Source organism: Diaporthe batatas (assembly GCF_019321695.1).
Source record: "Diaporthe batatas strain CRI 302-4 chromosome Unknown Contig00015, whole genome shotgun sequence".
Taxonomy (NCBI): domain Eukaryota; kingdom Fungi; phylum Ascomycota; class Sordariomycetes; order Diaporthales; family Diaporthaceae; genus Diaporthe; species Diaporthe batatas.
The window spans coordinates 980,275-998,344 of record NW_025408562.1 but is presented as its reverse complement, the minus strand read 5'-3'; the positions used below and the strand labels follow the sequence as shown (position 1 = coordinate 998,344).

Here is an 18,070-nt window from a genome sequence, read left to right as displayed (position 1 = left end):
GCCCAGAAATCCTCCCCTCGCGTACCCAGTCTGATCAACGACCCCGTCCTGCTCGCTCAGAAGTTCTCCTTCAGGTGCGTACTCCTCGGCCCAAAGACACCAGAGATGGGGCCGGGCCCTCCCCCGCCGCCGACCCCCCCTCCATTCCCTCCGTTCCCACCGTTCCCGTTGTCGCCGACCGGGCTCGTGTTGCGGCTGGACATCTGGCGCACGCGCGGGCTGCGGGGCACGCTGCTCCCCCGGGTCTCGCGGCCGCCGAACCGGCTCTTGAGCCCGCGCAGCTCGTCGTTCTTGCGCTCGAGCTCGCGCTCCGCGCTCTGCCGCCGCTCCCGCTCCTCCTTAAGCAGCCGGAGCGCGTCGCTGCGCGCCGCGTCCACGCTGAGCCCGCGCAGCTTGACCGCGTTGTCCGAGGCCTTCACCTCCAGCTCCGCGACCCGGCTCTTGAGCGTCTTGTTGTCCTCCACCAGCATCGCCGCCTGGTCCGAGGCGTCCTGGTACCGGCCGCGCGCGTACTCGACGTCCTTCCTGAGGAAGGCGAGCTGCTTCTCGAAGCCCGCCGCCATTTCTCGCGAGGACGCGATGTCGAGCTCCCGCTGAGCGGCTGCCGCCGTGTCGGGGTTATCCAGGTTTGCCAGCTCCTGTAGCTTTGCTGCAAGCTCTTGCTTTTCTTCTGAGAGCTTGGTCGCCTTGGCTTGGCTGAGTTCGAGCGCCTTCTGGACCCTTTCCTTTTCCTTGAACATTTTGTCGCGCTCCTCCTCGAAGATGTTCCTATCTCTAATGGCTTGTTGGTACTTGGGATGGAAGGTTCTCACGGTCTTCACCCAGCCCCTCAGCTCTGCGCCTTTCTTGTCTAAGGCGGCCTTCAAATCTTTTGCCTGGAATCCGTTAGCACAGCTTTCAGAGACAGAGGCCGAGATGCGGTAGCCTACCTGAAGGACAAGATCCTCGAGTTTCTCAATTGAGACTTGGGCCGTATCACCACTGAAGGTGGCGTCTTTTCCGAGAAATCTCCTCAGATCGTCGCTGATTTCCGGTGGCGACTCGATGCGAGCCCGTTTTGGAGTGTCGGGGACGTCATCGCCCTCACTCAACCGCCGCTTGCGACTGCCAGCGGAGAAATATCGAGCCCTAAATGCCTTATACCTATCGAAGATATCCTCGGGGACCGTCTGGTGTCGCCATGTTTCCCATCTCGTCTCAGGATGGGTGAACCGTCCCTCACCATCCACGAGGTAGCGAATCAGGTCCTGCGCCATCTCGTATGGTTGCGGGATCCGCTCGTACATCCACTCGTCTTCAAAATTTGTAGACAGAAAAGCCAAGCAGATGGTTTGTGCCCGCTGTCGCTCGAATAGGCCCATTGCTGGGGACAGACGCCGGTTGATGTGCTCGAGTGTGTAGACCTCGACAAGCGAGAACACCAACGGCTGTTGTTTGTCCAGGCTGTCGGTCTTGTATTGGTGGAGCAGACCCGAATGCTCAGCAGTCTGATCGTATGCCAGCACAATGTTCGCTGTGTGTACAAATTGCGCATCTTCGATAGATGTGTCTATCAGCACCACCCTGCACGCCGAGTGCTGACCAGTCGGTGCCTGGGGCCAGCTCCCGTGGAGATGCCGATAGACAAAGCCACCTTGTGACACTATTGCTTCCAACTGCTCCAAGACTGTTCCACCCTGGGCAAGGACGGCGATCTCCACGGCGACATCACGCAAGCCTTGCAGTAACTCGTATACGAACGACAGCTTGCTGCTGGTATCCCGGGCATACCTCACCATTTCTTCCTGTGATAGATCGGGGAGGTCTTTGTGGTAGGGTGGTAAGTTGCTTAATTCAGTAAGATGCTGGAGAATTCCATCGATCTTGGCCGCATTCTTGTGGTCTGTCGACTGCGCGTTGCCATAAATATTTGTGGAGAATTCGTGTATCTCTTGACGATGCTGATTGATGTAGTCCAGGACTTCAGCGCGGATCCTGGCTGCAGGGGGAATAGGAATGATGTATTCGTTAGGTGCACTATCCTCGGCAGGAAGAATTTCGAGGTCGTCAAGCATGGCACTATCATCTTGCACCTCACTGGATGCAACCACTGGTTCCGCCTCTTCATGCAATCCGCCGTCTGGTCGAAGTGACAGATCCGGGGGGACATTGAGATCCATGGAAGTGAACAGGGCTGATGGAGTCACTGTGGCAGGAACATCGCTGCCCTCTTCAAGACTTGCTCCCATAACCTGTTTCAGGGCATTGGAAGGCAAGTCCAGCTCCTCTATCTCACCCAAGGCCGTTGCTGGTGGCTTCAAAGGTGTAACTGTAGTGTTCATCATCGACGAATCATGCTGAGGTCCAATACCATCCGAGAATAATTCCGATGATGCTCCGTGGACCCATGATGCTGGGTCCATAGGTGGGAGACTAGGATCGGAATGGTGCAGGTTCTCGACAGAGTCTTGTTCTACGCTGTTCAGGATCGCAGATGGCGAAACTGGCGAAGGGGGCGCATTTGGATCTGATCCTCCTACCGTGTTGTCGACTCCGGTACTATTTTGATAGCCAGGTATGAAGGCCTCCTGGATTGCTCTCAACTCCTCAATCGCCGAGCGTTCCGGCGGGGCAACCTGCGATTCATCCATGGTTGCGTTCTGAATCTTTCCTCAGAGTCTCTGGAACAATCTCGTAATTATCTTCTGATGCAGTGAAGAAATCTTCTTCGTTTTGCGTGTGGAAAACGGGGGCTCTTGGTGCTAGAGGCGACACAATCTGGGCAGCTTGCTGAGAGTCCTCGGTCGGAGTGGCCTCGGCCAGGGTATTTGAAGGCTGCTGGCTTTGGGAAGCGGTGTTGTTGAATGAGAATTGTGATCCAGAGCCGCCTGGCATGTAGTAATTGCCACTTTGGGAGTCTCCTTGAGTCAAGAATCCCTCGAGACTAGACACCGGCCTGCGCGAGACTTCGCCCTCTACTTGCGAGTACTCAGGCTGAGCTGCGTGCTGGTCGTCTTCCACCGAAGAATCCTCTTCCTCCCAACCGGGAATGGAATGTGTTCCAAAGGAGCCCAAAACGGTGCCTGGCTGGCGGGATGGTATCGACGAGGCAAATGATGGGTGCTGTGCGGCAGCTCTTCTCACGTGAGCAACCGAAGGCGGGTTGCTGACTTGGCCCGTGAAGCTGACACTGTTGTGATGGTGCGACAAGTCGGTGGAGAAGTCTTGAGAGTCCGGGATAGTTGTTTGGCTGAAGTTGCGGTGCTTGTTGGTGGCTTGTGTTTGCTGGGACTCGACAATAACCGGGTCTACGGGCTGGGAGTCTGCGATCAAGTCGAGAGATGGGTGAGATGAGGCGATGAAGAACTGAGAGGGTGGCAGTTCAATCTGAGAGCCGGAGTCAGGGAAGTGAGAGAGCTGGGATGATGGGATAAAGACAACGTCGGAAGGGTTGAAATCCGGCCTTGATCTCAAGAAGTCCGACTTGGACTGCAGCTCGACGAATATTCCTTGAGCAGGGGTGTCACCAGGTGTCGAGGCCTCGGATGCCTCAAGGTCGGTGATGTCCTCTGAACAGGTGCTGAGCCGGGTGCGACGCTGCTTGCGCTTCTCCCAGTCCGTGACTGCGTCCTCGCTTGCGTTCTCAGCAGGCTCCTACAATGGTGGTCAGTCCAGGGTTTGAATTGATGAGGCGAGGGCTGGCAAACCCAGGTTGGCAAGAATGATCCGCCAGTTCTGGGGTCGTCTTCCCAGTCGATCCTGTAGTGAAGCCTTCCGCGGATAAACTTCTCATCAATTATATCCTTGATAGCAAAGACGTCGTCCTGGAGGATCTCATGGCGTGGCCTTGGTCGTTTCGGGGTCTGAGGACACTGGGCCTTGGCCTGACTACGCGTGCGCATACGTGTCGATCCTGCCCGGCTTCGAGATACTCGAGTGCCACTGTTGATATTGTTGCTGCGACTACCGCTGCTGCGGGCGGTGGTGGTGCTGGGGGTGCTGGGGGTGCTGGTGGTCGCCTTCCGCTTGAAGCTACTCATCGACGCCTAACCAAGTCTGCAGGGGGCGCGTGTCAGGACCTTGGCCCGTCACGGTGCGCAGCAATGGTGTGAGGGGCACCGCGGAGATGAGTGAAGGCGTCTCCTGAGGATGTACTAGAGACTGTGTCTGGCCCAGGTTTGCGAGTGCCCTATCACGGCAGCAAGTCGATGCGCGCTCGTTCATATGCTGGAAGGTGCAAGTGCAGGTTGAGCTAAGGTGAGCATGAGCGGCGCTGCGGCTGCAGGGCAGGGAGGGCAGGCGTACAAGGCTGGCCTTGGCCAAACTACCCAAAACGGCAGCTACGGGCTCCACCTTATTATTGGCGTTTCTTCACCCACAAGGCTCAGGCGGCCCAAGGGGTCAGTCAGTATTTGTACAATAATTCCCCTCTGGCTCAGTCAACATCAGCTCATATCCCACTCCTCTGAGAGGTACCCAGACACTTAAGGATCCCCAGGCTTGGTCATTTGATTTGGCCCAAATTAAATATCAACATTAAGTACTGGTCAACTCCTGTCATTCATTTATCAAGAGAGCTCATAGGTGGGTAAAACACGTCGCGTGACAAGACCTACTGGCAGCCTCAACTCCCACCCCAAAGCCCATAGAACAAATGACGACGAAGCCCGGTATGTCGGGCCGAGTGGTGCCACTCAGAGCCTGCAGCAAGACCTGCAGAGCAGCGGCTTTGCGATCTGCAAAAAGGAAACAAACCTAGGTATGTATCTAAGCAGACGCCATGTCGCCTACTCACAGCCCTTCAAGCAAGCAGCCCTATCAAAGGGCATATCATATCATCTTGTCCTTTGTACTATTCATGACAAAATAATATCAATGATCCTCTTTTTCGCGGTGCTTTATCACACAAGCTACCACTGTCCTGGGTACACGTGCTGCGAAACTGATCATCAGCCATGCCTGCATTTCCTGCAGGTCCGTATCGCCGTCTCCGGGCCGGAACTGAAATCCAATGAATCTAGCACGTTTTCCTATCGGCCTATACAGATATCCTTTTACGGCTAAACCCGCCCCTCATAGAATCCATGCATGTTAGTAAATGCCCCATTGGACACCAGAACAGCTTTCCGTGTCACTAGTCAGCCCGTGGCTCATTTTCTAAATATTGACGAGAATATAAATTGCCAAGATATGCCGGGCTACCTTAAGCTTCCCCAAGATTTGTATGCCATTCGCTGTAGCACGTCTAAGCGACTCTGAAATAGAGCAGCTTGTGCATGCACAAATTGAGTCTCCCTCGGGCTCAAGTCTTTACCCGGGATGCGGGCTCAATATCCGCTTCTCGCGGTGGTTGGTGCCACCAAGGCCGCCCTGCCGGGAGATGCTTCTTATGTTGTCCCCACCGCATTTCCCACCTCGGTATACTCATCCTACTATGGTAAGACCATTCTGCCGGGTATTCACAGCGAGTGGCCGAAGATCTATATCCTGACAATGAGAAAGTCCAACCGGGACCAACACAGGAGCCTCAACCAGCCATATATGATCCTGTGTTGAATATCACATTTCCTCTGAATCTCACAGATCCCTCAACTATACCGACGACAGACCCGGACCCTGTACTATATCCCGTGGCTGCTGCCAACCTCTCTGATGCCTCCGGCGCTGCCATTATATCGGCAGCAGTGAGCGACATCCTCGATATAATCTCAGCCAACCACAGCGGGCTGGCCAGCAATTGTTCGAGATGCGTGGCAGCACTATCCGTTGCGAAGCTGGCGGCCAACCTGGCACCTGCCCATGTGCCGGACGCCATGGTTGCCCTCTGCCAGGCCACCGGGTTCAGTTCCAACTCCTCGTGCCAGACCACCTACGAAGCGGGCAGCTTTGGGGCCATCTGGACGCAGGTGTTGTCCAAGGCTGATGTGGCGGGCCTGGATGGGCAGTACATCTGCTCTTCTTTGAGCACGACTTTCTGCAGTGCGCCGCCTGTGATCCCTGTCAAGGTCGAATTCCCAAAGGAAAGGCCAGCCGATACAAGCGTGCCTACGAGAAGCGGGAAGAGGGCAAAGGTCTTCCATCTATCGGACATGCACTTGGGTGAGCACCCAAATCCTGGCAAAGGGGAGAATCAGGACTGACTCCGATGCCAAGATCCAAGATACCAGGTTGGCACAGAAGGGAACTGTAAGAGCAGCCCTTGTTGTCGGCCGAGCGGGTCTCTTTCGAATGGAAGCATGCCGGCTGTTGAGCTCGCGGCTCCTCTGTACGGATGGTATAAGTGCGACTCGCCGTATTACTTGGCACTCGCGGCCCTGCAGTCCATAGGACCGTTGACGGGAACATCTCTGGAGGATCCCCCGGCGATGACCTTCTACACGGGAGACATGGTCACGCACGCGCCCTCCCAGGCCCAGCTCTCGCGGGCCTTTGTCGAAAACGTCGAGGATTCTCTCCTCCAGATGTTCAAGGCCTACATCGGCGGGCCCATCTACGCCGCCCTGGGCAACCACGACAGCAACCCCGAGAATAACGATGCCCCCCACAACATTGACAACAACGGACCACTGGGCAAGCAGTTCTCCTGGAACTACGACCACATCTCGCAGCTTTGGGAACACTACGGCTGGATCAACAGCAGTACTCAGGCCGAGGCGGCCTTACATTACGGAGCATATGCGGTCACACATCCATTGGGGGTTAGGATCATCACCCTCAATACTGATTTCTACTACAAAAGCAACTATTACACTTTCCTGCACGCCGCGGATCCGGACTACTCAGGGATATTCACCTTCCTGATCGATGAGTTGCAGAATGCCGAAGACGCTGGTCAGCGTGCATATATCATAGGTCATGTCCTTACTGGCTGTAAGTGCTTTAAGAAGAGCTCACATGTGACCCGAACGGTCTGGGCGTGTGCAATGTTTTACCGCCCGGGACCTTGGGTCATACCCAGTGACGGTCTTCAACACTTCTTGCCCTTTCGATAAACATCAATGGAAATCATCACTGACAGTGCTTCAGGGGACGGTACAAATCCCACGCCTGGTGGGGCTGATTACTTCTATCAGATTGTAGAGCGATACTCTCCCCACGTCATTGCCGGAGTGTTCTTCGGCCACACCCATGAAGACCAAGCCTTCATCTATTACAACAACAATGGCACGAACCAAACCGCCGAGAATGCCATCGCCAACGCCTGGGTCGGCCCCTCACTCACCCCACTCACAAATCTCAACTCCGGGTAAGTGGCATACTTCCTTGTATCCTACGAAGGGCTGGGGCCCGCGTGACTGACCCTCCGCTGTGCAGATACAGGATGTACGAGATAGACACCGGCTCCTTCGAGGTGATGGACGCGTTCACGTTCTACTCGGACGTCTCCCAGTTCTCCACGCTCGAGGGGTCCGGGCCGACCTGGGAATTCGAGTACTCAACGCGTGAGGCGTACGGAGCAGCGGCTGGGTGGGACGCGGGCGAGCCCCTGAATGCGACGTTTTGGCACCGTGTCACCGAGGCGATGGAGAGGGATAGAAGCCTGGTGTCGCTGCAGAACACTTACCAGGGCAAGAGCAGCTCCCTGAGCCCCAACTGCACCAGCCAGGCGTGCGCCGAGGCGCGGGTCTGCTACATGAGAAGCGGTAGTGTTGGGCTTGGGAGGCAGTGTCCTCAGGGGTTCGGCAGTGTCCAGAGCCCGTTTACTGGCAAAGACTTCTAGGGTGGTAGAGGTAGATCGGGGCAAGAGGTAATTAAAGTAGATATACTTAGACGTACTTGAGCCTTTGGGCGATATTCTCAATCAAATGTTAATCAGGGTGCGACTTCTATTCAAGACCCATGTCAGGGCTGCTTGGGTCATTGACAGGCTGTATTGCATATAGAGTTGTGTCGCTCAGTTGCTGGAGATTTGTCGAATTTCAATGCCTCGTACAAGGACATCAACATATGCAAGATCTGTGCCAACTTGGCAACTCATCTTATAAGGGCAGGGGTTTCAGAATGGTTCCGTATAATTAAGCTCGATACAGAATTCAAGAAGATCCTAGCCGAAAATAGCTGCTATCGAACTCTTGAAATGGAAGGGATAAATGATCCAATGTGGAAAGCCCCCTGAAATCGGTGATGTTGTGCATAGACAAACAGACAAAGGTACTTGTCGAGGACACTACTGTATGAAGATGTTGGAGACGGAGTTGCACATGAACTCCGCAAACTCCCCTCTCCATGCAACTTGATGCTCCTCTCCCCGTAGCAATAGATTGCCACCAGAATTGCTCATTCTTTCCTCAGCGCAGCCACATGAAAGAAGAGGATCGATCGCATTGTGCTGCCTGCCTCTTTGTTCCTGTCAGATTTCCAGCTGCAGGATGAGATGACGCCGCCGCCGCCGCCGCCTCCTCTTACAGAACACAGCATCACCCGCCCCTGTGAGCTAGCTTTACAGCGGATGACACGGGAGACCGGGAGCCTGGCCTGGGAGCTTCAGGTGCGCTTGGGCGGGGATTGCCGGTTTGAGGGTGACCATTAATCGGCCCAAAGAAAGCAAACGCTCCGCAATGCCACAACAGGCTGGGAGATGGTGAGTTGACCATTTTTCTTGATGAGGATAGGCTCCAGAGCTGTTTGCGGCCCCTCCCCGCCTGTCTCCTTTCTCACACTTGCACCTTCTTTCGCCCGCCGGTCCGCTGCGCTAGGTAGGCACTTACAGTGGTCGTTCGCTGCCTGTGGGTTGACATCAGTCCTCGGTGCTCTCAGCTGCCTGCCCACCGTCCCCGCCTAACCCGCCCCAGGTGCTTTCCAAGGCAAGTGGGGCCACCCGACAGGGATGGTGGATGCAGGTGCGCAACTCGAGGTCGATCACAACGGCTCCCAAAAACTCTCCCCAGGACGACCGAGGGTACGCTCGACTTGCCCGCTTGTTTTGGCGTATTTGCCTCTTGTGCCCCCGGCGTGTTCATCCCGTGTATCTGCTGATCCTATTGGTACCCTCAAGAGATCCCCACGGCAACTTCGATCCTTTGTACAGGCCGGCGACTCGATCGGGCGACCGCAAAAGGCAGGCAGGACGGATCACGCTGTGGAACAAGGGTCTGCGTGAGTCTTGGCTCTTTTCAAGATGTGGACCTATACTCTGTACAAGTAGAGGAGCCTGACACACGTATCTGGCATAGACAAGAGCCTCCAACGACCGAAGCCAACAGGGGAACTGGTTACAGCAAGACTCCTGCCACGGCTGCGGATGGTCTCGTCGCCGCCGCGAAGATTCCTCCATGGTAGCTTGCAAGACCCAATACGACACACCATGGAGCTGAAGCTGAGATCATGACAGGGACCCGATCAAGAGGTACTGGTCTGACAGAAATTCTTTTCCCGACTATGGGTAAGTCTTTCGGTATCATCTCTCGGCTCCGTTGCTGAAGCTCTACAGGACACCAGGAGGAGCAACCATGGGCCGTTTCAATTTTGGGCAGTCTTTCTTATTTGGCAACTTCCTGAACAATCGACCAGAAGCATCTTCTACGACCCCAAAACGCGTAAACGAATCCCCACTCGAGAACCCACCGAAACGACTGTGCGTCGATGATGATGCGGCACACGACGTCCTCTCTATGCCGAGCGGCTCCGGACTGCCCGGGAAATCCATTCCTTCCAGCAGCTCTCAGAGGAAAGGCGCCCGTGAAGCTCCGAGCCTCCGGTCGAGCGATAGATCTGCGAACGGCGTGGGCCTCGACGAATATCGCAGCACGGAGCAGAGGGTAGTCGTTGGGAAACACACACGACAGAGGAGGAGGGACAAAGCACGGCGTTGCTCCGGCAGTCTTGGAGGTGATGGTGCTGATGAATATTTGCCCAAGGCAAACTCGACAGCGCCGTACAAGTCGCGGAATCACCTTGTGCACCGTCAAATGACCTCGGACGACCCTATACAAGACGACGAAGAAGACATACAAGAGATTCGTGCTCCAGTATCTCGGAAAGCAGTCACCAATGGCCGCTCAAATGCGAAGGCAGCTGGAGGAAATTCCATGTTTACATCCTCGGCTTTTGAGGTCTCTGTCGAGAGCGAAGACGAATTAGGTGAAGACCAGCGTACCCAAACAAATTCAAGGCCCCAGAGACAGACTGGGTCGGCGAGCCAAGTTCGCAATGGCAGAAAGCGACCTGCGAGTAGCGAAGTTGACGATGAGACACAAGTCATGAACCGGGCCAAACGGCAGACCCAGGGTGCAGACCGCGCCGATATGCATAGAACGACCTTCGGCTGTACAGCTGCACAACCTGGAGATCAAAGTGGCAGGATTCGCGTCATTAAGGCTGTCTGCGGTCCCACCCGCGTGTATTCGGCCGAGGAAAGTGTTCCTGGCTGTGTTCTTGTCCCAAGCACGAAGGCGGATCTGCCTTTTGAAGCTGTCAATGCTGCCACAGGAAAACCGATAGCCGAGCTTTGGTGGTTGACGCCTAAGGCTTCCAAGGTCACACAAATCACGCAACCTCGGAATTCGATGACAGTCAAGATATCGAAGCGATTAGAACCGAGCAGGGACCACAATGTAGGGGCGACTTTGTACTTGCAACTTGGAAATGCTCATGAGGCAGACCAATTTGTGAGCCGATTCTGCAATGTCACTGGTATTCCTGTTAAGGACAACTTGGAAAGGTGAGTTTTAACGGGCTCTGGTGTTCTCAGCACAAGACTGACCTAGCACAGCAAAACTCTTGAGGATGAGATGACACGCAAGTTATTGGAAATCCTCAAATTCAACGAGCAGAAGACAAAGAAAGCCACCGAGGCAGATGTGCAATACTTGGAGCATAAGGAGAGCGTGGCCAATCGCAGCAATTCCAAATCAGCGGGCCGGTCGGCGGTAATAGCCACACCGTATTCACAGCCAGCCGCGGACAAGAGGCCCATCCGGGCGCAGATGAGAGTTGATGATTCAGGCTCAGCAAAGAGGAGCCCTTACTCCAAGGTCTCCGGAAATGGACCGACATCTATGACACCCGAGCAAAGGAAGCAACTCCAAGAGGTTGTTGGTGAAGACAGTCTGTCAGATTCCCCACCACGACGATCTGTGCGCAACGAGAAATTGTCGCAGACGCCTTCTCGGTTGGGTACTACTCAGACTCAGCTGCGACCCCAGCGAAGTCTTCGGTCCGCGGGCCCTAAGCCAAAGAGTCCCTCTCCGGAGGTCGAAAGATGGACAGAAAAGAACCCCACCTGGGCCGATAGTTGGAAAATTGATCTCGTCTACGAACGAACAGTCGTTGGCAAAAGCGACGTCGAACGGCTTGACGAGGGCCAGCTGCTGAATGATGAAATCATCACATTCTATCTCAAATATCTCCACAAGCAACTGGAGGAGAGAGATGCGCAGCTGGCTCAGAGGGTTTACTTCTTCAACTCTTTCTTTTGGGAGAAGCTGAAGCCAAAACGAGCGTCGGTGAACTACGACGGGGTCAAGAATTGGACAGCCAAAGTTGACCTACTTTCATTCGACTACATCATCGTGCCAATCAATGAACACGCGCACTGGTATGTCGCAATTGTTTGCAACGCAAAACAGCTGCTTTCATCCCACGACACCTCGTCAGAGACAGACGAGCCTGGCTCGAAGAAGGCTCAAGATCAGGCAGGAGATGTCGCAGAGGATGCGGTTTCCGAAAGCAATGACACAATCAAGAAGATAGCCGTCGATGTCAGCCACATCTCGATCGATGACGACCAAGCTGAGACTACGTCAAATCAGCAGGAGGAGGAGAGGGTTCCAGCTGCTGCGAAGAAGACCAAAGTCCAGAGGAAAGGCATTCCAAGGAAGTACGACCCTAAAGCAGTCAAGTTGATCAGTCTTGATTCACTAGGTGGCGCACACCCAGGGGTCAGTACCGCGATGAAAGTTTATCTGCAGCATGAAATCGAGGCCAAAAAGGGGCTACACGTCGAGGTTCCTGCTTCCTTCGGCATGAGCGCACGCAATATCCCAACACAGCCCAACTTCACGGATTGTGGTGTATATCTCCTGGGTTACATGCGAGAATTCATGAAGGACCCGGACAAGTTTGCCACCAATATCCTTCAGCGGGAGGAACGAACCTGGGACTTTGACGCCCCCACATTGCGGAACGAAATCCGTGACCTTATTTTCACGCTACAGAAAGACTATCAGCGAGACCAGATACAACAAAAGCGGGAGAGGCTACTAGCCAGGCGCCAAATGCCGAAGTCGCAAGAGTCGGCCAAGGCTTCAGTGTCTCCTTTTCGGTATTCCGATGAACCAGCCGTGCGAGGATCGCCCGCTCCTCAACGAAACTCGGCAGATAATTCTCGTCAGGCGACACCCAGAGCAGCTGAAGCGGTCATTCCGCGAGCACCCATCGATGAAGATGTTCGCAGAGCTGATACAGAGCCACCATCGGCCGGCGACACTCCTGCCAACATCCACAACGAAAGCATGATTGTGAATGTCGACGAGAGCATCGAGCATATCAAAGCACCTAGCACTTCGGGCACGTCGGCTTCAAAGCCCGTGGAGTCAATTGAGCTAGATGATGAAGATGCTCCGCCCCCAGCAGCGAAGAGGACACCATCGACTCAGAAAATGGTTCAAGGTTCAAGTGCCAAGGGGGCGGCCTCTCCTTACTTCGAATTTGTGCCGCAGCTGCCATCATCGTCACCTCAAGGTTCACCCACGAGGGCTGAATCTCTCCAGCGCAATGCGACACAGCAAGGTTCTGACCCACTGGTCAAGACTCCAGGCTCTTATACGGACAAAACATTTGCTCCCAAATCTGGTGTCAAGAAACACCGATTGGAAAAGACCGAGGTTATCCCTTCTTCGAGTGAAGAAGAAACTACAGGCAAGGAGTCCAGAAGGAAGAAGGGTCATCCCACGATCGACCTCACCAAGGATGGATGAGGTGTCATGGGTGTCCAACCCGAGGCACGACTTCGTGTACAGAATTGTTTTGGGGGGCATGCAATTGAATGGACCTGGCTTTCCTCATAGACTAGCGGAGACGAGGATCACTTGGCTCATCGGTGTACCTGTGCTGAGACAGCAGCAAGAAATAGTAGTTTACATCGTCGCTTTACAACGCGAATGGCGTTGTCTTCTATCATCAGCCTGAGATATAGTCAGAGCTTTGCTCGACAGAGTAGCAATGCAGCGTCTCTGGTTAGGGCGTCAACATGAGATTGAAGCTTGGACTCTTCGCAATTGAATGTGGTGTAGGATAGTCCTCACAACCCAGTCCGAGGACAGCTGGTGGGATGGGCACTTGGAACTCTGTACCTAGGCACCTTAATTATAGCCCCGTACCATAGTCATCATGTATATAGATATCCTTTCAAGCGGGCTTCATGCACAAGCAAGTCGACTACGCAAAGATCACGGTTCAAAGATCCAATATACTTGTGAAAAGGGCGGGGTTTTTGTCATTTTTCCCTGACTGACTCCTTTTTCCCCTGAAGTTGCGCCTGCGTCGACCAACAAATGCTATGCAAGACTATCATATCATGCTCGAGTCCTAGTCCTCCTCCCCCTCCGCCTCGGACTCGTGATCATCACCGTTGGCCCGGGGGACCACCTCCTTGCGCACCCTCGGCACCTCAAACACCATGGCGCCGTTCCGCCCGCCCTGCAGCTTCTTCCACCGCCCGAGGCGGTGCTCCTTGCCCAGCGCGATGACGACGCACAGCCCGTCCCTGCCGCGGTCGCCGCGCTCGAACGTGGAGATGTCGTTGATGACGCCCTTGACGAGGCCCAGGGCCGAGTCCGGGCCGGGCGAGGCCGGCTTTTCTTTTTCCTCCCCTCCTTCTTCTTCTGTTTTCCGCGCGACGACCTCCCGGCTGCCGTCCGCCTCGGGCTCCTCCCCCGCATTTTCGCCGTTTGTCAGCGCCTGCCCGGGCGGGAACTGGGGCTGCGGGTTGTGCGCCAGGACGTTGCCGTCCGCGTCGGACGTGGCGCCGAGGACGCCCACGCGCTCGAGCCGCCGCTTGTCCTCGCTCAGCCTCCACACGCGGACGTAGCCGTCCCAGCTGCCCGAGAGGATGACGTCCGAGTACGGGATCGTCCTCAGGGCCGTGATCCACCGCGGCTGGGGAGGGGGCACCACCGACGGGTCCGGGTCGACCTCGCCCGACGACCGCTCGGGCGGCAGGGCCGGCTCGATGCCGTGGGCGTGGGGCAGGACGAAGACGGGCTTCTTCTTCTGCAGGCTCCACAGGGCTATGGAGCCGTTGTCGCTGCCCGTGACGAACATCTCGTCGTCGATCATGGCGATCCGGTCCATGCTCCCCTCGTGGGCCATGGAGAGGGGGTCGATGCTGCCGCCGGCGGCGGTGGGCGCTGTTGCTGCTTCCTTCTTCTTGTCCGAGACGCCGGAGCCGCCGCCGCGGAAGACCAGCTGTGTCTCCTCGACGACCTTCCACAGCCGCGCGGTCCTGTCCCGCGCGCCCGCGCTGACGCAGCGCTCCTGGGCGAGCGCGTCGATGTCCACGACGTGGTCCTGGTGGCCGAACAGCGTCTCCACGTAGGCCATCTCGTCGAGCGACCACACCTTGACGGTCCGGTCCTTGGAGCTCGAGTACAGCTGGTTCGTGCCCCTGCGGAAGGCCAGCCCCGTGACGGCGTCGCGGTGCTGGGTGAACGCCCTCAGGGGCTTCAGCGTCTCGGCGTCGTGGACCACCATCCTCCTGTCCGCGCCTGCTGTTACCACGTATTTGCCGTCCTGTGATGCTGCCACCTTGAGTATTGGGCCGGTGTGGCCTTGGTAGTTCTTGTCTTTTGATTTTCTGGAATCGCCCCGGCTCGATGCCACCCGCTGTGGTTTCTTCTTGGGTGGTGCGGGTGGTTTCTTGGGCTTCTTCTTCGTCGTCTGCGGCCACTGGTGCTGGGGCAGGTCCTGGAGCTTCCACTTGACCAGGAACATGTCCTTGGAGACCGTGTAGGCGTAGGGGGCACAGGTCGCTATCGAGTTCACGTTTTGCGAGTTCCACCTGAAAATCGTATGTGATGCCTGCTCAAACAGCAGCTCGCCGGCAAGTTGCCTGTAGACTTTGCCCTTTGTCTCGGCGACATCTTCTTGCATTCGCTCGGCGATGAGGTCGCGGTCAATTTCTTCGGCGTCGAATCCGTACTCGTCCTGGACTTCGCCTTTAACGTTGTCGAGATAGCGCTCCGCCAGTTTTAACCGCCGCTCTGCCGCGGTCTCCCCCTCTGCCTCTGACGCCGAGTCGTCATCGTCGATCCCATTGAACTCGTCTTCGTCGTCCGGAAGGTCGTCGTCCTCCGAGTCGCTGCCTGATATCGAAGAGTCACGCTCGACTATCTGTTTCTTTGGCGCGGGGTTGCCTGGCCTCCTCGTCGCCTTGCCGGCCGACTTGTGCACGGGAATCGAGTTGGAGGACGTTGCCAGTCTCTTTTTCGGACCGTCTGCTGCTGAAGCCTGCCTCTTGCGCTTGTTTGCAGCCCCAGGGGCCGTAAAGAAGGACGACATGGTTGTGGTGTGGTGGTGGCAGGTGCAAGTCTTCGCCAAAACTATGGCTGCCTCGACCTTTCGCCTAGGTAGATTGGAAATATTTTTTTTTGGCCAGGGACCGTCATCCCTGTCATAGGTACCTGGGGACTTGTGTTAGTGCCGGGCAACTCTGGCTTGCCTGCCGGCGAGCGAAGCGGCCCAGTGCCCCAGGCAAGCGCGGGCCGCGTTCGTATGCTCGCTACCTGGAGGGAGTCCTGACGACAGGCAGGCTGGAAGCTCACGCAAGCTGCTATCCGGGGGAGCTTGATACACCAACAACTCTCCCTCATCAACGCAACTCCTCTCCCCTCCCAAGTCGACCACACGCATAAAATACACAATGTGAGTCTGCATGGACACTGCACTCCGATCCAAGTTCATGTTCTGACGATGTGTTCGCAGGGAGGTTCTGCTGGGAATTACGGGCAAGGACTTCACCCTGATCGCGGCCTCTAAGGCTGCGATGCGAGGTGCAACCATTCTGAAGGCCGCCGACGACAAGACCCGAGCACTGAACAAGCACACCCTGATCGCATATTCTGGAGAGGCGGGCGACACTGGTATGGTCATTTCCAGGGAGCTTCACGTGCCCTGCGGTCTAGCTGACCATTCTCGCAGTCCAATTTGCCGAGTACCTTCAGGCCAATGCTCAGCTCTACTCGATGCGCAACGAGACCGACCTTTCGCCATCAGCACTGGCTCACTTTGTCCGCGGCGAGCTTGCATCGAGCCTTCGGTCACGGAAACCATACAATGTCAACCTGCTCCTCGGCGGAGTTGACCCCATCACACAGAAGCCCAGCCTGTACTGGCTGGACTACCTCGCGTCACTGGCAGAAGTGCCTTACGCTGCCCACGGCTACGCACAGTATGTTTTCAATTACTGAAATAACATTCACAAGGACGTAAGGGCTGACATGAGCAACAACGCAGATACTACTGCCTCTCCATCCTCGACAAGCACCACCACCCCGACATCACGCTCCACCAGGGTTTCAAGATCCTGAACATGTGCACGGACGAGCTGAAGAGGAGGATGCCCGTTGACTTCAAGGGCATGACGGTGAAGGCGGTTACGAAGGATGGGATTACCTTGATGGAATTCGATGATTACAAGGTGGTGAAGAGTGCTTGAGCGGGCAGCAGGGCGCAACACGGATGGGCTCGGTTCTGGAGCAAAAGACAGTGTATTATACCACGGAATTACACCCAAGGCATAGAGATAGCCAATGGAAATGATCACGATGCACAGAGCCGTCAGTGAAGACCTTTGAGTCAGCTCACCAGTTCCCCTGCGGCGGCGGCGTAATGACGTTGCGTGGGTGGCGAAGAGGTCAGAGATTCTCAGCAAGGTGCAAGGGGCAAATAGAAAACTTGAAGAACCTTAAAATTCTTATTAAGACCTCTGCAAACAAGTTGCAAGTGGATTATGCTCGGATAGAATTTCACATGACCTCTTCTAAACTTCTAGAAGAACAGTGCTGAATTGCGGCATTGCCGTAGACCGGCCCAGGCCGGTCAGGGTCTATGGGTCGGTGGTCCAGGCATGTGAAATCATGATAGCGTGACAACGAGAGCCAAGGGACATCTATCAGCCGCAACTAGTAAGACCGCGGAGCAGTGGTATTCAGTCTCGGCAACTCAGGCACGCTGAACGAGCGTGAAAGGAGTGGTGGACTGAAGGTGGATGGGAAGCAAAGTGAACCGTGAAGGTGTGTTGCAAGTTGCAGCCAGCCTGGGCCGGGGTTTGCTGCAAAGAGAACCAAGGGCTGTACCTGGTCTCTCGTCACACTCGACGTTGCAGAAACGGATTTCCCTGTCTGAGAAGCGCCTGAGAAGGAGGATCAGCCCACAGCCGCGATCTGATGCAGTAGCCGTGCCTTGCTGGGCAGCTGCTGGGGTGGCTTTCAGGCTGTCAGGATTGAGTGTGATGCTAAGAAGCGGATGGTTATTCCTGTCTGTCAGACTGCACACTCACTGCATTGCGTGTGCTGATGTTGGTAGCAGTGGCGTAGTATTCCGTAGTGGAACACACGCACGCAGCGCAGGTCGGCTAGGCAGTACTCCCAGTTGCTTTGTTGGCCCGCTGAAAGAACTTGCAGCCGGCGTGTCAGCCTGGCGGTGAGGTCTTAAGAGCCTAGCGTTTGCTGCGTAATAGGTATGACGAGCCTTCGGCAATCTTGAGTGGTGAGGCCGCTCTCGTCTCTTTCCTCGCTGCGCCTTTGGCCCCTGTGGAACATTTACGACCAATGTGGCGGGGTTCGCGAGGCGAAGAAAGGACAGGCGCTCGATTGCAAACTACCAACTGCCTGCCCGGTCTGGATACATCCAAACTGCTTCAGGTCGATACATAGTACAGACGGTGGAAACACACAGGCAAGAACCAAGGTTGTGAAACCGGTGTCATGACCAGTCAACAGGCTGGCGAAAAGCTGCCCGAGTGCCCTGCCAGCTGCCTGCCTGAAAACAAGACAAGAGAAGAGACATAGATCTATTGACGGAAAAGGCATGTGGCTTGTACCATCACTGGGGCCATTGCTAAAAGGATACATCTTATCCATCAGATAACGTC

At 55.6% G+C, this 18,070-nt stretch overlaps 5 protein-coding genes across 5 annotated transcripts; 3 read left to right on the top strand and 2 right to left on the bottom strand.

Annotated features, from left to right (window-relative positions):
• Positions 1 to 56: 56 nt before the first annotated feature.
• Positions 57 to 4,019, bottom strand: KVR01_011253 (uncharacterized protein; the record flags this gene model as incomplete). The annotated part of the gene is made up of 4 exons (XM_044788662.1): positions 57 to 875; positions 930 to 2,615; positions 2,668 to 3,633; positions 3,687 to 4,019. 4 exons carry the CDS (start codon positions 4,017 to 4,019, stop codon positions 57 to 59), a joined length of 3,804 nt encoding a protein of 1,267 aa, XP_044639628.1.
• Positions 4,020 to 5,180: 1,161 nt separating this feature from the next.
• KVR01_011273 (uncharacterized protein) lies at positions 5,181 to 7,802 on the top strand. The gene is made up of 5 exons (XM_044788831.1): positions 5,181 to 5,416; positions 5,482 to 6,078; positions 6,133 to 6,849; positions 7,006 to 7,225; positions 7,294 to 7,802. Exons 1-5 carry the CDS (start codon positions 5,299 to 5,301, stop codon positions 7,697 to 7,699), a joined length of 2,058 nt encoding a protein of 685 aa, XP_044639648.1. The 5' UTR covers positions 5,181 to 5,298; the 3' UTR covers positions 7,700 to 7,802.
• A 186-nt stretch (positions 7,803 to 7,988) lies between these two features.
• On the top strand, positions 7,989 to 13,335 carry KVR01_011346 (SUMO protease ULP2). Its single transcript, XM_044787401.1, has 5 exons — positions 7,989 to 9,075; positions 9,153 to 9,254; positions 9,311 to 9,361; positions 9,410 to 10,639; positions 10,691 to 13,335. Exons 1-5 carry the CDS (start codon positions 8,807 to 8,809, stop codon positions 12,894 to 12,896), a joined length of 3,858 nt encoding a protein of 1,285 aa, XP_044639721.1. The 5' UTR covers positions 7,989 to 8,806; the 3' UTR covers positions 12,897 to 13,335.
• A 55-nt stretch (positions 13,336 to 13,390) lies between these two features.
• On the top strand, positions 13,391 to 17,165 carry KVR01_011474 (proteasome core particle subunit beta 4). Its single transcript, XM_044784537.1, has 4 exons — positions 13,391 to 15,840; positions 15,901 to 16,058; positions 16,117 to 16,366; positions 16,432 to 17,165. Coding segments are annotated over exons 1-4 (612 nt in total). The 5' UTR covers positions 13,391 to 15,838; the 3' UTR covers positions 16,634 to 17,165.
• Positions 13,507 to 15,477, bottom strand: KVR01_011184 (uncharacterized protein; the record flags this gene model as incomplete). Its single annotated transcript, XM_044793037.1, has 1 exon — positions 13,507 to 15,477. The coding sequence occupies one exon, from the start codon at positions 15,475 to 15,477 to the stop codon at positions 13,507 to 13,509; it is 1,971 nt and encodes a 656-aa protein (XP_044639559.1).
• Positions 17,166 to 18,070: the final 905 nt, after the last annotated feature.

Bases quoted from the DNA above. Each gene is read 5' to 3' on its own strand.
- KVR01_011474 (XM_044784537.1), top strand. The intron at 16,059-16,116 runs GTATGGTCATTT...CCATTCTCGCAG, and splicing joins TGGAGAGGCGGGCGACACTG to TCCAATTTGCCGAGTACCTT. The intron at 16,367-16,431 runs GTATGTTTTCAA...GCAACAACGCAG, and splicing joins GCTGCCCACGGCTACGCACA to ATACTACTGCCTCTCCATCC.
- KVR01_011346 (XM_044787401.1), top strand. From the start codon at position 8,807: ATGGTGGATGCAGGTGCGCAACTCGAGGTCGATCACAACGGCTCCCAA. The intron at 9,076-9,152 runs GTGAGTCTTGGC...TATCTGGCATAG, and splicing joins GCTGTGGAACAAGGGTCTGC to ACAAGAGCCTCCAACGACCG. The intron at 9,255-9,310 runs GTAGCTTGCAAG...AGATCATGACAG, and splicing joins GCCGCGAAGATTCCTCCATG to GGACCCGATCAAGAGGTACT.
- KVR01_011273 (XM_044788831.1), top strand. From the start codon at position 5,299: ATGCGGGCTCAATATCCGCTTCTCGCGGTGGTTGGTGCCACCAAGGCC. The intron at 6,079-6,132 runs GTGAGCACCCAA...TCCGATGCCAAG, and splicing joins TCTATCGGACATGCACTTGG to ATCCAAGATACCAGGTTGGC. The intron at 7,226-7,293 runs GTAAGTGGCATA...TCCGCTGTGCAG, and splicing joins CTCACAAATCTCAACTCCGG to ATACAGGATGTACGAGATAG.